This window comes from Scatophagus argus, chromosome 16, assembly GCF_020382885.2.
Source record: "Scatophagus argus isolate fScaArg1 chromosome 16, fScaArg1.pri, whole genome shotgun sequence".
Taxonomy (NCBI): domain Eukaryota; kingdom Metazoa; phylum Chordata; class Actinopteri; family Scatophagidae; genus Scatophagus; species Scatophagus argus.
The window spans coordinates 9,167,049-9,185,076 of record NC_058508.1 but is presented as its reverse complement, the minus strand read 5'-3'; the positions used below and the strand labels follow the sequence as shown (position 1 = coordinate 9,185,076).

At 42.0% G+C, this 18,028-nt stretch overlaps 1 protein-coding gene across 1 annotated transcript; it reads right to left on the bottom strand.

Annotated features, from left to right (window-relative positions):
• Window positions 1–2,052: 2,052 nt before the first annotated feature.
• Window positions 2,053–14,838, bottom strand: LOC124073451 (serine-rich adhesin for platelets-like). Its single transcript, XM_046415684.1, has 5 exons — window positions 13,650–14,838; window positions 12,360–12,527; window positions 8,814–8,938; window positions 5,291–8,519; window positions 2,053–3,732 (listed from the first exon to the last, which is right to left on the bottom strand). The coding sequence occupies exons 1-5, from the start codon at window positions 14,100–14,102 to the stop codon at window positions 3,106–3,108; spliced, it is 4,602 nt and encodes a 1,533-aa protein (XP_046271640.1). The 5' UTR covers window positions 14,103–14,838; the 3' UTR covers window positions 2,053–3,105.
• Between the last annotated feature and the right edge of the window lie 3,190 nt (window positions 14,839–18,028).

The following is an 18,028-nucleotide window of genomic DNA, read 5'->3' as shown; positions in this document are numbered from 1 at the left end:
CTGTCACTTCTGTGTCTTAAGGCAGACAAAATTACATCATTCACAACATGTTTGTTCCTACAGTTTGCATACAGCATATTGCAACTTTTGGCAAAAGCTTAACATATAATCTATCTTTTGCAGCTCTGTGGAGTACTGTTTCATGTTGTTTTAAAATCTCTTGTTCAACAATTTGGGAAATACACTTATTTGCCTTTTTTTGCTGTGATGTGAGAAGATTGATAGGCTGCCACTCTCATGTCTGTACGACAATATGAAGCCACCAGTCAGCCTAGCTTTGCAAAAACATTGGAATTAGCTAGCCTGGCTTTTGTTTAATCCATACAAAAGTGTTAAAATGATTTCTTTCCTGATAGCACACAGTGAATCTAGGAAGTCACTGTCCTGGACCAAGAAATGGTCCAACACAAAATCCATCCCAGAATGGATGGACGAGATGCAATATTTAATCTGGGAGTGTAAGAGGTGCTGGTGGATTTTTTTAAAAAAAATTAATTTTTATTTTTTTAGTTTCACTTTCCCAAAATGAACGATTAAACTTTATAGCAGCGTTGGCAACTATACTGTGTTTCATCATTATCATTAATGTATTTGTACACATGCACCATACTCTCAACAAATTATCTTGTTTTATTTTGTAAAGAATGGTTAAATTTAATATTAATTCTCAGATTTTTTTTCATCCATGTGTTCCCATAGAGCTGTGTGCTCGCACACCACTCTGCTTATACATTTAGATATCTCTTTCAATTTCTCTTCCTCTTATTACCTAAGCATGCAAATTCAGATGAGTCAGCAGGTGTTGGATATATCACTTTTCTCTGCCGGAGTGTGATCAGCTTTTACAGTGTATAGAGGAGAACTTTTAGCTAACCAAGCGTGACATTTCGCAGTGTTAAAGCAGCGAGTCCTTCTACTGTGAAAATGAACTGTAAATCAGCGCACGTCAGCTGAGGATTTCTTGCAGCTCACACAACCTCACGCATTATCACGAAGAGCCTCTGTGCTGGATATTAGGTAACATCTGACAAAAATTAATCATTTTGATTATACTACTCATAACCATGTCTGACATGGATGATAACTAATGTTTGGAGAACTGCAACACGCTGCGAAAGATAACTGAGGCGTCCATAACCACAAAGGCATCGTGGGACCGTTCAGTACTTCTGATCACTTGTTTCTGATGTTTTTGACAGGACTGAAGCTGGAAGAAACATGCAGAGAAATAAATCAGATGTTTAGTGCATCTTCTCTTCTGCTTCAATGATGTAAAGCTGTAAATACATCAACTGGCATGCAGAGCAGCCTCTCACAGCTCCAAAAGGCAGACATCCAATCTATATTTAATTTAAAAAATGAATTCAATCATAGTCTGCACTAGGAAAATATCTGAATACCCCCCTCCCCACCCCAAACAAAATGAACAGTGCTCAGAGCCAAACAGTGATATGGGAATTCACTGCAGTCAAATAAGGCTGCTTCAGAAGTAAACACACAGACAAACACTCAGCAAATGCACAAATTCCTTGTTTATCTCAATAAAATGATGGCTTTCTCTTTTTTTTTGTAAGACAGCTGTTACAGTCTAACGTATTAATTATGTGAATTTTTTCGATGTCATCATTCGTCCTGCCCATTTTCACTTTCCCTCAGAGACACTGAAGGACGCCGTCTTGTACACTGTTGTTATAATCTGCAGGACATCTGTATCTGTCTTGAGGGTAATGAGACTGTCCAGTGTGCTAGTCACTTCACTCATCACTGAAGATAACTTATGCATTGTGTGGGTACACACACTGTGACTTTGTTGTTTGCACAAAAAGCATTTTGAATGTAAATGGGATTTAATGCAAACAAAGAATAAATACATAACCTCACTGCTTTAGTCTTTCAATGTATGGTGCACAATAGAAGAATACAAAATAACCAAAATGAAGGTCCAGCACTTCAAAAGACAATAAGATGAGATTCTGCATCAACAGTTTAATCATTCAAATTTGTATTGAAAGCGCTTTGTGAATACACAGAAGAGGAAACACCAGTTGTTCATCCACTTGAACATTTATTTATTTGTCTGCTCACAGACTACAAAGAGAACAGTTGATCCCTGTAACACCATGCTGGAGGAAGAAGTCTGTGATCACACAAAATACAGTACATCTGTAAAAAAACAGCATGTGTGTACGTTTCTATGGTAAAAAAAGATGTACATACATATACTAATACAAACATGTAGTGATAGTACCTATTTTAAACTCTATTAATGTGCATTTTTATGAATGAATCCCACTCACACACACGATCCTAATGGAAGCACATATGAATCCTAAATCCTGAATTCACATTCACACGGCACTGCACCCAAGATATCAGATCACTACTGGCAAACAAGATGTTTCACGTGTGACACCTTTGTGAGTGAAATGACAAAAAAGGAGAGCAAAAACACAGTAAAACCTGAGTGCTGTTCAAAAAACGTAAGAGGAAGTGCTTGATTTAAGATGTTTCGGTAAAAATGTATCACAGTTAACCCAGGAAACAACTGTTTGTGTTATTGCTCAATACACACTGTACGTACAGATGATCCAGGTGAAAGCAGCACTGCTGAAACTAAAACTATGTAATAAACCATGTAACAATTCAGGAGAGGCATCTATGGTTCAAATTCTGATGGCCAAACCGTTCATAACATCAGTGATCATGACCACCTAAAGAAGAAAAGCTCAGCGTTCAGCCAGTCAGGGAACTGTATTTCCAACACGAAAAGACTTTCAGATGTTTGAGATGCAGCGAAATGAATAAGAGTGACTAATGTGTAGGAATGAGAATCAAAGAGAAAAACACTTATCCAGTCGGACTTTGTTTGGTCCAGTAAGAAAGTGGTTCCACATGAAAATTTAAAAAGTACATCCTCCACAAGTCAAAGTCCAGATAAGCCTGGACAGAAAAAGCTGGTGCATAACCAGAACAAAGTTTTGGCTGTCTTAACACAACAGATGCTGGAAAACTGATTATTGTTTATTATGTTAACTAGCCTTTTCTTTGGCTTGATATGCTAACAGTAATATAAAAACTGATGCCAGGGTGACTGATGGTACCAGACTAGCTTGTGCTCTTACGTCCCTGTACTGGAGAGCTGGTGTTGCCTCTCTTGCTGTTTGCTGGCAGTTTGGTCATCTTGTCCTTCAAGCCCTTCAGGCTGTACAGTCTGCTTAAAGTGAAGCTAAATGGACCTTTTCCTTCTACCTGGCAGGGGGCCTCCTGTGCTGGTGGTGTCTGGTTCTGGGTTTGAGGATGGAGCTGCAGCAGTTCATTAGCATGCGTGTGGAGAAAGGAAGCCTGGGGTTTTGGGAAAGGGGGTTGACTTGGCGACTGTCCAGCTTTCGCCCTGCGCTGCGCTGTTGGAGACTGTCGAGAGAGGAGGCTCTGCTGGCTCTGCTGGCTCTGCTGGCTGTTGGAGGCTTCAGCCTGCTTCTGCCCAGCTGCTATCCCAGCAGCACCTGCTGCTACTGGAGGAGGTGGTCTCATTGGCAGTCTGCGAGGAGATGAGGTGTTTTCCACAACCTGAAAACTACTGTGGAGCGCCTTGCTTTCTGGCTGGTTCAGCTGATGGCTTCCACAGGGACGAGGTCCTGACAGGAGTCGAGGGGATCTTGAAGGTCGAGAAGGGGAGGGTGGTCTGTGATCCTGCTGTTGTCCTCGTGAAGGTCTGGGAGGAGTATGTAAAAGCTTGGGAAAGAGAACGGAAGCGAATGGAGATTAGAAAACATGCACAGTATAATATCTTATTAGAACTTTGCATTTTACTCCACCAGAGGTTTTCACAGTGGGAGGCGGGACTCAGTTTCAGGGGAGATTCAGGGAATGGTGAAAAAAATACAACATTAGCACTATAAATAAATAAATGCCTTTGACAGACAGACTTTGGTGTTGTCTGAAGTTACATTACACAGCAAAATGGGGTTGTCTTGGTTCAACTATTGAGTATCAGTGGGATCAAATAACACAATCATGACCCCATAGGCATCCAGGAACTGAGGGAAACTAAGTGCATAAACTAAGGAGGGGCGACGGGGCATCTTTTTTCAAACTTTGTCTGAGAGGAGGTCAACAGTGTTAGGATTTAAAAACCACTGAACTACACATTGTTTAGCAGACACCAGTTCAGTTTCTCATACTGCATTCTGTCAGTGTGCTGGCAACACATCAGCAATGCAGAGTTACATTTTTACTCTCGCAAATGCAGAGCCAAGGGACACAGGAGCTTTGCTGCACATGGAAAAGAGAGGCAGCTGGGTGCAAATCGGTGAGATCTGTTTTATTGTCGTGCTAGTTAATATTACATGACAGCACTAAGTTAAAACATGGCAACAACACCTCACTGGCTTGAACAGATGACTGTTGGATAAAAAGCGGCGTAGACTCAGATCAGCGGTGAACGAATTAAACTACAGCAATGAATGTGAAACTATCAATCTTTTATTGACTAGTTAATATTGCAGATGGAGTGAACGCACACAGAGCTTCATTAAAAGAGTGTCACTTTAATTCCCACACACAGTCTCCTTGTTCAATAATGAAGAAGTGCTGTTAGTGACGCTCTGCTGGTGAATATTCTACAGATCACACACACACACACAAGAACAGAAATGGTCAGCTTGTATTGCAAACTGCATAGATGGATAGATAGATAGAGAGCTAGTATGATTCAAAAAGTAATGAATATTTATGAACCTCATGATGAAATATTAACTATATAATTTGGTTTAAATTATGTACAACATGAGTTGAACTCACTAATTTGGGGAATATGCTTCAGTGTCATGCCAAGAGTTAGATAAGAAGATTGATATCATATATGTCTGTATGCTGATGGAAAATGTAGCTTAGCACAAAGACCAGACAGACAGTCTTGCGTCTGTCCAAAGGTACCAAATTCCAGTTACCACCACTTCTAAAACATACTAATTAGCTATTAACATAATTTACCTTTTGAGTATTCAACACAACAAAAGGACGAATGATAAAACTCACAAACTAAATGATTGTGGAAACACTAATGAGAGGGCTAAAATACTTCCTCTTCAATTAACACAGATAACACTACTTTTACAACATGTCTCCTCAAAACGCACAGAAACTGTGAAAATGAAGTGCAATGATGTTAGAAAATGAAAAAGTACCAATATTTTTATTTAGATCCACACATATGGTGGCTTTTTAAAGTCATTTTTGTCTGATGGTGGTGATTTGAATGTAAAGACATCTGCTGCCTTGCTGTTCATACCTTCTGTCCCTCAGTCTCTCTGGTTGACTGGGGTCTGTCCTTCCTCTCCACACTGCTGGGTCCTAATGCCGCCCCATCCTCAGCCTTCTCTTTGCCTGGTCTCTCCCCCTCAGAAGGAACTTTCTCTGGTTTGAAGTCACCTGTCGACAATTGCTTTGGCGCCGCTCCCTCATTGGTTAACTCTCCTGGAGACACTCCTCTGTCGGTCACTCTCTCCCCCGATTGTTGTTTCACCCTTTTTCTCTTTGGAGCCTGTGGTTGGGTCTCCTTGATTTTGTCCACTGTGTCTTTACCTTGTCTAAAATGGTCTGCTGTTCTCTTTGTTTCCTCACTGCTTCTCCTCTGTGCTACCCTGGAGTCTCGCTGTGTCCTCCTCTCTCCCACACTCAGTTTCCTAACCTTTTCATCCACTTCTCGTCCATTTTCTTCATTCGTCGCTTTCTTCTCCTGTTTCACTTTGCTTTTAATTAAAGAAGACGAAGAGGAGGCTTTAGCAGGCCCAGATAAACTCTGTGTTACACTTCTGACAGTAGTGGCTAATGTAGCAACACGAGTGTTAGAATTTATGCATGCAGGGCTGACACGATCCTCTGTGGCCCCATGGTTTCGGTGAGCAGCTCGGTCAAAAACACGATCATGCAAAGGAGAGTCGCTACATTCGTAATACTCCTCTGAGGTTGAGGAGAGAGGGGAATCATCTGTTGGTGAGACGTTCCCGTCGCTAACATCGGATGTAGGCGTTCGAAATTCTGGAGTGTGTGAACGTGGATCCGGTGTTCCCGTTTGTGATTCTGGGGTGGGCGTGCGTGGAAGAAATCCCTCTGGAGTTGGGGTGCGTACGAGAGCTGTGAGAGACTGCAATTCTTTCTCAGGTGTCGGCGAACTCAACTCTGGCACGTGTGTGTCAGAGAGATTTAAGTGTAGGGATTTTTCAGGTGTGTGTGTGCCTGCCTGTGCTTTAGGAATTAGTTCTTGAAAAGTGTGTGTATTATGTTTTTCAGTATTTGGCACGCTCTCAGCGCAGTGTGCTGCTGTGTAACTTGGGTTACCTTGCTGGCCATCAGATGTGTGCTTGCTGTCACCAGTAATGTCTTCAGATATGTGTAGGCCGCATGTGGCAGAAGCCACAGCGTGTGGTGGAGTTTTTAAAGACTCCATAGTGTCTAATACACCTACTTCCTTTGGAGTTAATTCATAATATGGTATTCTCTGAAGCTCATGCTCACTGGTGTGGTATGTTTTGCGCTGTGCCACATCCTTACTGTTTACATTTGGCACTTCAGCAAGATGGCTGTCTGTTTGGGCTCTGTCGGTGACCTTGGGTCCTGCCTGTACTGGGGCTGCGCTGTCTATCTGTGGGGGTAATGTGCAGTCTATTGATGTCAAAGTCTCAGGCTCCACATGGTTTGGAATTATGTTTTGTACAGTCACACTCTCTGCCTTTGGTGTCTCAGTGATCAAAATATCTGACTGATTTTCTGGGTTTGTTTCCACTCTGTCATCATGTAGCCCAACCACTTCTACGTCCTTTGCTTCTTGGGAAGTCTCACTCTGTATTTCTGTATTCAGTGCATCTTTTTGTGCTCTTGTTTTGCTTCCATTGTCATCCTGCAATTCAGGGACAATCTCACACTCTTTTTCCAGTGATTCTTCCTGCACCAGAATTTCCTCATTAGGCTCACTGTGGACCACTTGCAGCCTGGTGTTGGTCTCAAGCCTCCTGATGACACTGAGCTCTGGTAGATTCTGGCCATCACTGGTGACATCATCTTTAACAACCAGCTGGATGGTACGAGGTTTAGGAATGGGAGGAGGCAAAGACGAAGATTTTGAGGAAGTGGCGAGGTGAGTACTGGGAGTTGTAGAGGAGCCAAAAGGTGGGCTGATGGAGGACACAGGAGCACAGGCACTGGGAGTCATGCTTGTACTGATGTGGTCATTTTCAGAAAGGAAGGTGTAACTCTCAGACTCAGAGGTGGAGGAGGGGGACACACAGCTGTCAACGGTGGGAGTCTGGATGTTAGGGATGATTTCAGAGGAGTTTTCTGACTGCGAGTGAACAGCCTGTGTGTGTGAGTCTGTATGTGGTGGCACTGTCTTTGTGTGTGTATGTTGACTTGTGTTCGTGTCAGGGTGACCATAGCAGTTTGAGGTACTGTTCAACTCCAAGGCGTGTGTCCTGTACACAGCAGCAGTTTGTGCGTTTAAAATAGAGTCTTCTTTCTCACTGTTGGATTCAGGAAGGCTGTTGGGCTCTGGAATGTTTGTGATGATAGCTTGCACAGTGTGTGAAGGTCTCTCTGTGTTAAGAGTGGATGTTTCGCTGCTGGCTTGGGGTTGTGTGCTGTTATGGCCTGCATCCTGGTTGGAGGGAGACTCCTCCATGTGGAGAGTCTTAGCAGTGTCTTTGTCAGATTCACACTTTGGACCGGATGCAGGTGAGTTTTGTTCTGGTGCCTCTGCTTTATTTTTTATGTCATCAGGCCATGCATTGAGTTCTGTTGGCTGAGCTCTGGCTGCCACTGACTTTTTAGCCTTGGTTGTATCTTGTTCTCGCTGGAGTTTATTCATCTCGTCATATTTAACAGTAAGCTGTCTGGGCTTGGCCACCTCTGGTGGGATTTCCTTGGGTATGCTGACTGGACTGCTAAACCTGATCGCTTGGCTGATTTCAAACATCTCAGATCTCTGCAGATGAACCTGAGTTGGTTTACTGGCATCCCGAATGTTAATGAACCCAATCACGTCACTGGGGGGGTCAGGCTCTGGCCAGGTGGGCAGGTATGATATCAAGTATGCCTTCTCTAGATTGGTGAGTCCAGGATGAATGGGAGGAGCCTCTTGTATGGCTTCTTTACTACCCCTCCTTCGCCTCCTCTTCTTAGCATCTGGGACGTCTGGGTTCCCAGAATTCTCTTGACTCTGTGCATTTTGGGGGCTGTTGTGGCCAGCAGAGGGGGTGGGGCTGGGACTGGGGCTGGAGTTGCCTAAAGCCAGGGCATATTTGGGGTTATACAGTTTCCTTGCAACAGCGGCAGAAGGAGGGGCCACTGAGACTGGCTGTGGAAGGGGCTCCGGTTCAGGTTCACGCTCTGTGGCGACCTGCCTGAGGTCAACCAACTTGGAGGTCATGTACAGGACGCGAAACAGCCTGTCGAAAGCGTCCACTGCCTGACCTGTAACCACTGTGATGAGATTTCTGTCCAGCCGCGATGACATCCAAGTAAAACTAAAGAACACAGAGCAAATAATAAAACTTAGACTACTTTAAATTAAATTACACCACATTACAAAAGTGAAAACATAAGCAAAGACTGGATACACTTACGACCTGTTTGTCTAGCATGGAGAGAATGTCACTGAACATTAATAGGCACAGTGCATTCTTTATTCATATCTCTCCGTGTCACACTCGTAGAAACAAAAGCAGGTGGAGCACAAAGAGATAATCTGTTCCTTTCACATTTTTAACTCCTTCTCAGACTCTCATTGACAAACCAACAGACACACAAAGTGCACTGACCTGTAGGACCCAGAAACAGCTTTGTCTCCATCAATGAACATGAATCTGTGTCCCATTTGCCCTCTCACCCTGGTGGAGGACCGAGTGTAGAACTCCACTCCTCCTGTGCAGCGTACACGAAGGTGCTGTAACACACACAGATATGCATTATAGAGTATTACAGAATGCCTCCCATCCTCAGATTCAGAGATGACATTATAGTCTTTGCCCGTGAGGTGAGGTTACTTCCTCTTGTGCCTTTATTCTGAATTTCAATTGACGAGAAGAGAAAAACTGACCAGAAATTACAACTGCAATAAATATTCATAGCATCTAGTTTTAAGCATACAAAGAACAAAAGTTATTTTTTATGATATCAGGAGGTGGCCTTTTGTTGCCTTTTGAATATTTATTGGCTGATTAATGGTCAGGGCTTGTGTAAACAAAAATAAAAAGGCAGGGACACAGACCTTCAGACCATCCTCTAACACTGTAAAGCATTTTCATGCTAAAATCTATTAACTACGTGTTAATAGGTACCAATCAGGACAGGTTTTTCCCACAGGGGCACATATGCAGTATGAGCAGTACAACTAACTTGCTACCCTTAATTGAAGCAAATTGTACACACACCACATCCAATGTAAATAGTGTGATTAAAACTTACACATCCAACATCATGTTAACTGCCACGGTTGCAAACTGATTTAATCTCTGTCTTGTCTTTACTTGATTTGATCCACCACACCATAGACTATTTGGACCAACTTTGTAGGTCTTTGTTGGAACTTGCCTGTTCTGCTCATTTTAAAGCTAACTTTTTTGTTACACTGTGTACATGTAAACACTCTGACAGGCCTACATGTGTGACTGTACAGTGTGAGCAACAATGTCTTCAGTGAATGTTAGTGTTAAGGAATGACCAACATTCATAATAATGAATGGGTGGTACAGTAGATGGTGTTCTGGCCATAAAAACCTAACAACATTTCAGATAAGATATTATATATGAAAGGTACCTTGAGCGAAACACTTTCCCAATCAAATCCTTTTCACTTCTTTCATTCTGACACACGTCTCATTTCTTAGTCTCTCTTTCTTTGTTGAGGACGGCTGTGCTTACCAATATCTGCATTTAACAGATCTCCAAATTACAAAAACTGCATAACAACATTGGGGCTGAATTCTTTAAAGTCAACATTTCAAATTCTTGTGCCATAGAGACCGGTAAACCATGATCCATTGCTTGTCCACACATGTCTTAAATACAGAGTTAACTTTGTCTCTTAATAAAAAAAAAACATGGGAAATATGGGATTTCAAACCATCCAATGAAAACTGCAACCCAAATTACTATCATTTCAAAATATGGTGACCTATAGTGAATATTAGTGACCTGATAAATTAGAACATTTTGACTTAGCACACCGTTATTTTAGTTGTTATGAGTTTAGATTTAGATCATCTCGTTTGGAGACGGCCTCTATGTCCTCCGAAAGAAGCAACTTCACAAGTCACATGTGATGCAGCCAAAAAAATTGCATAACCAGATGTCTTGATGCAGCAGATCATTCCTGGTACGGCTTATCTCACAGCTTGTTGGTCCCACCCTTGACTTTCTCTGTCCCTCAGTGCATTCCTTTGGCTGACTGATTAGATAAAATCAACAAAATGCATTTTTCTCTCTGTGTGTATTCAGCTCTAAATTGTGCTTGATGAGTAGTTGTGCTGTCCTTGAAAGAATTTTATAAGCAAAACAAGTTTTAATCAGAAAGCACACTGGAGCTTCTGCATAGAACAACATCCCAGTTAACTAAGACACTGTAAATTACAAAAATATTAAGTCCACATCTGACACAAATTGTCCTCAGATGTCTGAAGAGCAAAAAGAATCTGGCACCTCCTTGCTTCCGCACTCGCCAGCTCCAATCCTGTCTATCCACTTCTCCACCTACCTACTCCTTCTTGTCACACGGTTTACAGTAAAAACTCAAGCCGTCCTCAAGCTGTCACACCTGTCTTCTACTCTTCCTGGCGATCATCGTCTCATTCAGCAGCTCAGGCTCTGTTCCCTCGTCACAGATTTTGCATTAGCTGCTCATCACTGTTCCCGGTCATAACTGTCACTTGTACAGCTGCACCCAAATTTCCTGGGATGCCACATAATAACCGAAGTAACAGGCTATAGTCAGAGATATTGAAGGATACAGGACCATTTAGACCATAAACATATGGTAAAACACTTTTCTTTGACAGAATTATCAATATGCAATGACCACTGAACATGTTGTGTTTTCCTAATCCACAGCCATTCTGTTACAAAATATTTGAATAACATAGAGCAACTCAAGGCTACATTTTTGTTGTGCAGCTTTATTATTGCAGACAGGTTTTCACTCTGTATACGGATCTGGGGCTAATTCCTCTAAGACAACTGGCAGAGAATGTGTGTGGGTGACCATGTGCCTCCCCATTCTTGTGTATCTGCATATGTGTATGTCAACATGTCCGTCCACACACCTGTGCACACCCCATGTGCAAACACCTTGTGTTCATGTATATCTTTCTGTTCACTTCTCTTCAGGTCTTCCTGCATCTTCAGTGACTCACTTCTGCCTTCCAAATACTGATCGAAAGCACTGTACACCAACATTAAATATCACTTTGAACATAATTAGTTAGGCACACTGGGAAAATTTGTGGAAATGATCCAGCATTACTTCTTCTGTATGTAAATTGTTTAAGATGATCTCCTCAGAGGATGGAGGAGCAAGGCAGCAGCACTAACGCAACCAAATCTGACTTCCACCCACTAAACGCTGCACTGTTTAAGGCTAACCATTAAAGTCTTATTATGTATTGTTCACCTGAGATGTTTGTATTGGCTGACTTGAGTCAAAACAGTCATGGTTTGGCGGTTTAATCAAAAGCAATATTACTGTGTTCTCTGTAACGCACTTTAATGTGTTTCAGCATGAGTGAAAGGTGATAGACAAAGTGAGATAAAAGATTAATCCATGGCACAGTGCCAGTCGGTTGCTGGATGGTAGAGTGTTTGTGTGTGTGCATGTGTGTGGGTGTGTATGTGTGGGTGTGTACGTGTGTTCAATTGCTTGTTTTTCTTTCAACAGTCACTTACAAATGTGTTTTAAATCTCAAAATGAATGTATCATTTCTGAACATCTGGAAATTCCCCCACGATCTAAAGGACAAAGATTCACTCTCCCTCAGAGAAACATTTAGTCTACAACATTTTGCCCTTACACATCGGATGATAACATTTCATTTTATGTCATCTTATGATATTGGTTGCTGTGACCTATGATAGCCTGGTGGAGCCTACAAATGTGATATTGGTATACTGGTCATATCATTTCTGGTGAGAGTGACATGAAATTTGGATATGCTCCAAGACAGGGGAAAGTTAATGTTTCAACCACCAGGTCACATGTCATTTCCACTTGTGCAAAAGAAACAAAATCTCACAATTTTTAACTGTAAGCACAACTAAGTCTTGCTCTTTGATGCTAAACACCACAATGTAAAATAATCGTGACGCTGGCTCACCTTGAGGTGTCCAGCGTGCATGTTGGCCCTCTGACACATGGACAGGAAATGAGGTAGTGCTGTATGTTCCAACAGGATGTAGACAGAAACTCTCCTTTTAAAACCAGCATCCAGCAAATCTCTAAAGATATCAACATCAGTGAAGACATCCATCACCACTGCTATTACCTGGAGACAAACACACACAATGGAAAAAAAACATGAGGTGTGCAAATAAGTAAATACTCTATATAGACATAAGTATTTAGACACACTTCTTCTTTGTCCAGCATCAGTTCTTGACCTCACAAATAATATACTGAATGGACAAAAACTGCCACAGAGACACTACAAAATCTTGTGGAAAGCCAGCTGCAAAGCTGTCTATGTATTTACAATGCAATATCATTAAAATCCCTGTTGGCATAACGGTCAGGTGTTCTAATACTTTCTTCTATACAATGTACATGCACACAAAAATACAGTGAAGCTAGAATTCACTACTTGCAAATATTAGATTAGCACTTAAACTTCTCTGCTAAAACAAATAAGATTAAAGTTTTTCCACTGGGGTGTAGGCCTGAAGGATCTCACACATGTTTTTCCTTTGCAACAGAAAACTTAAAACTGAGGGAAGTTATGCGTGCTCTCTCAGCTCTCTACTTATCTGACACATATATCTTAGTTCCTACGGCAAAGGGAACACATTTTCAGGGAAATTCCCATGAGATGTTTCACTCAAATAACATATGCCACTGTGAACAGCTGCTAAGAAATAAAACACATCATAAACTTGTGCCTTCAGATAAGTCAGCTGCATGAGTAGACACAAGCAAACACACACACACATATATATGTACTGATGCTGTCTGGCGGTAATGCAGTCACATGCAAATATCCAACATAACACACATGCTCCCAGGTTGCTGGCACAGCGACACACACAGCAACACTTTGTCACGCCGCTGATAAAGCAGCTTAATCAATTTGTACTTTACTCTTGATTGTCTCTTTTGGTCAACAGTCTGTACTCTGACCTCATACTGACTGAGAACCATGGCTGCTCAATATGTCAACAATACAGTTCATCTTTTGAAGCTGGGTGCAGCAGATCAGAGAAATAAAGGTCTGATGAGTCCCGAAATTTACAAACCATCAGACTATTTAAGAAGCTTGTGGACTAAGATGAGTCAACCCGAGATGAATATCTTTAATGTAAATGCAGGCTGTAGGAGCCTAATTTTATTCGAAGGTGAACATTGTGGATTGTGTGTAAACATCCAAACTTCATCCAGTAATGGCCCAACGTACCTTTTGCGCCTGCGCAATCATTTTTCGAACAATTTCTTTAATATGCGCCTGACCATCCAGCGGTGGCTGCGAATAGACTGTAGTGCGCGTGACCCCACGATAAGCTTCGGTGTCCGGCCAGCCCAGGTCCGTCTGCGGGATGGACGTGTCCGACAGCTCGGGCCAGTAATGCAGTGACAGCGGAGGCTCGTCGTCATCGACACTTTCCGGGAAGAGCTCCGAGCCCGGGTCATAGGGCTCCACTACCCCGGCGAGAGTTTCCAGCTCCGGGTCCGAGAGGAAGCCCCGCAGGCCGCGAGCCTCCAAGAACTTAAAAAACGCCTCGCGACCATCCTGGAGGAAAACCTCCAGCGCGAGCCGCTGGTCCTCGCAGTAGAGGAACTCCGGTTTGGACTCGTTCACCCGCGGGTTCACGTGGTTATCGTCCAGGCACTGTATCTGTGACAGAGCCATGCCTGCGGAGCCAACAACACAACAAAACTTCCAAAAAAATCCACCAGGTTTCACGGGACACTTTCTTTCTCAAACTTCTTCAGACTTTTGTTGAAGAAAACTGCTTAAAGTCGTTTTGACTCCTACTTCGCGGTCTAAGCTGAGCACTTTAGTTGCAGACTTGTTACACATTACTTCATGTAATCCCCCTCTTTGGTCAGCCTTGTAATTCCTCTGAGCGGCCATGGTGAACTAACACTCAGCCATTATCATCCCCGTTACCAGCTGGAGGAGCGACTGGAGAGAGACTGAGACAGTGAGTGACATCCCGCCGTCGGCACCTCCCGACAGGTGTGATCCTGACAGGCAAAAACACCCACCCACACATAGAAACATGCACACCTTTGTCACGTGACCCGTCAAGGTTTCCAACTGTGTGTGCGCTGGGGAGTAACAAATGAAGATGTGTCTGAGTTTGACTGCAGAAAAGAAGTCATTAACGAAACCATCTCGTCATTGTCACACCACAATAAATCAGTAGCTTTTTGTCCAAACAGATGAGACAACACGTGAAAAACAATTGACAGACTCTTACGCAACCCTGCTGTGCTGATTTACTCGTTTAGTCATGTTTCTTAATGTCCCTGTCATGATGGGAGAAGAGCCAGACTGTGCTTTGAAAAGATCAAACTGAAGCACATAATTACTTTATAGAAAGGCAAAAAGAAGATGGAGAGATTACTGATGGGATTGATGGGATCCAACAGGGAACAGTCCACATGACCTTTGAACTCTTTAGCATTAGCCTGAAATCTGAGGAAAACAACATGTCTCAGATTAGAATTCCACTAATAGTACCAAGGAGGTAACTACAATTAAATTTACGCAACAAAGACAGCAAAACAAGCCTTCACGAGGACAGTAGCCAAATCAAACACGAAGCCACAAGTTATGAAACATATTCTAGTAACCCCTTTTGAACTTAAATTACTGCACCTCGCATGATGGTTAGTCACATGACTCCACCTGTTTTGATTGGTGCAGCTGTGTGTGATGTAACAACTTGTCATTAGATACTCCATAGGACAGCAGGGAAGTTGTGACTGTGAGGTGTTCATCTGTCAGTGTGTTTACATGTGCATAAATGACTCTGTTGCTGTGCTTATACAGGATGTGGTCTTCATGGGCTAACAACAAGAAAACATTTACCTTTAGTTTAGTGCTTGTGGCTTTGATGAAGAAACACAATAATGGGATGATAGTTTTCAGTTTTGTCTTGTTTTTGTTTTTTGTTTGGGTTTTCTTTGTTTGTTTCCAGTAAAGAGACAAGACAGGCTAACCCAGTTGTAATCAGATAATTAAAATGTAAATCTCTCTTTTGTGTGGAGAAACAACAAAGGACCTATTGCCTCTTATTCACCAGGAACTTGAAATACCATATGGACTCACTGGCTTGAAATATTTCCTGCAAAGGTTAGAGGAGTGTGTTCAGACAGACAGCGACACTTACCTCATCGCGGCACAGTGGGGGTCCTGAGACCTTCAGATATTTCCAACACCATCTCTGTCTGTCCCTGCTGATCACATGTCCAGTGATTCACTAGCTGGTACCTTGCTGACTCATCAACCCATGCCAATCTCATGTTTTGTTATATTAAACCGCTGATTCATATGACTTATTATCCAATAAACTGCTTTACAGGGTGTCTAACTGGTTTTCAGGCTAATTGTGGTTATTTCTCCCTTCACTGTGAGGGCCTTAACAGCCAGAGGCTGTTAGTTGGTCAAACTGGTTCAACAGTTTTGTTGTATTTGCACTTAAGGCCTGTGAGTATCATTGATGTCACAGCTCACACACCTTCCTCCGACACTTGCTCTTTTATTGTCACTTTCATTCATATGTAGGCACCTTCAGTCCACCTTTTGACCTTTTTCAACCAAAGCCCTGTGCCTCTTCCTCTCTGTTCTTAACTCTCGCTGCTCCCCGTTTTCTCTGGTCTTTTATTCTCTAGTCTGTCTGGTTTTGGTGCTACCTCACATCTCCACTTCAGTTTTCACCTGTTTGTCTATATCTCCCTTCCGATCCCTCATGTGTTATTTTTCACCGAGTGGTCTTCTCTTTCTGTGTCAGTGATGCTGTCTCACTTCCAGTGCGTGACACAAATGTGTCATAATAAATGTGTTGGTCTGTGTCACACATGCTGCTCTTTATCTGCCACACACACACACACACACTTCACAGTGACACAGCAACAAGGAAGAAAATAGCTGTACTATTTCTGGTACACCTTTAACTCCGTTCTTCTTCACCCCTGCTGGATGCCAGTGGCTTAACCAAATGTCATTGGCAAGCCAGTGGTGATTCTTGTCAGGAGGAATGAGAAAAGCTGTTTGTAAAAAACATTAGAAGAGACAAAAGATAAAAGAGAATGGAAGTGATTCAGTCTGGGGGAATTATAGGATGTCACCCTGTTTCCTGCTTCATTTCAAGCATCACATCCTGGTGAGAGAAGCATTGCTGCATTCTTCACATAGCACCAGTCAGCGGCCATCAATATTTTGTGTGTGTGTGTCAGTCACCGGCTTAAGTGCTGTTCACTCACCTAAAAATACACGTAATGCCTCTTTCCATACACCAGTGAGATCTCTGCTGGCAGGTAAAGTCATTAGAACTAAAAGTATGTCACACGACAGTAGTATTAAATGGTATTAAATGCACTTCAGTGGCATTTGGTGAGAATTTTGTGCATTGTTGATTTAAATTAGAATTTAGTAAATGCCGGCTCCAGCAGTCACAGATCAGAGTTTCCTTTTGTTCAACTTTGACCGGGCAAATGTTCTCTGTCAGCCTGTAAAAACACTGTGGAAATTTAAACGATTTTTCAGACAAATTTTAGCCCAGTAATTAGTACATTATCAAGTTTGTAGTCTAGTAAGACTACAAACTTTTGTGTCATTCTCACACTATTTTGTCTGATCGAAATTCATTCATAACGCGCATCAGTAAGGTGACTTCACCTTCTGTTTCAGGACCAAGTGCAGGGCAATTTCAATTTGTACAACTGTACATTAATGCACAAAATGGACAGAAATCATGTTATCAAGCAACATTCAGTGGTGCAGAGTGTCAAGTAAATGTCAAGAAATTGCAGTTCACACATAAAACAAAGTGGCTGTGCATGCTTTTTTTTTTTTTTTTTTTTTTTTTGCCTTGCCATGATTTTAATTTGAACTGCTGAAAAAAATCAAAATATGCGTTATGATTTTATAAATCCAGGCTAAAATTGCCGATGCAGAGGTTAAAAACCAACAAAATAAACTTGCATCAACATCTTTTGGCAAACACACATAAAGTTTATCAGCAAAGAGGTACACAATTGAGTGCAGAAAAATGACAGATGTACTGTACAAATGTGGGGCTATAGAACACAAATAACCCACCTTTCTTTCAGTGTTTCAAGTCATTAATATATTTATTTCACAGTTGAAGTACTCCTTCACAAAGTATATTTTGTATGTATGTAATACTCTACACTGTTTTTCAGGGGTTGGGCTCTGCCCCTTACTTCCAGTGAAGGGAAATCTTAATGCTTCAGCATACCAAGACATTGTGAACAAAGCTATGCTTCCAACTTTGTGCCAACAGTTTGGAGCCCTTTTTTATTCCAGCATGACTGTGTCCCAGTACACAAAGCAAGATCCAATGTCCTTGTTGGTGTAATGGTCACAGTAGCCCAATACTTTTGTCTATATATTGTATCTTTAAAGCTCCACACAGTTTAGGCAGACAGGTACAGAATGCATAAAGGACAACTGTTTTAGAGGATTTAGAGTACTCCACAGAAATAATAAACAAATATAGAATATGATGTCATTAAAGTCCCTGTTGGAGTGATGGTAAGGTGTTCCAATATGTTTGTCCACACTGTGTATAGTTAAATAGACCA

Excerpts from the sequence above, each read along its gene's own strand:
- LOC124073451 (XM_046415684.1), bottom strand. The coding sequence starts at position 14,102 with ATGGCTCTGTCACAGATACAGTGCCTGGACGATAACCACGTGAACCCG. Across the intron at positions 12,528-13,649 it reads TGATTGCGCAGGCGCAAAAG|GTAATAGCAGTGGTGATGGA; the intron begins GTACGTTGGGCC and ends GTTTGTCTCCAG. Across the intron at positions 8,939-12,359 it reads TGCACGCTGGACACCTCAAG|CACCTTCGTGTACGCTGCAC; the intron begins GTGAGCCAGCGT and ends TGTGTGTTACAG.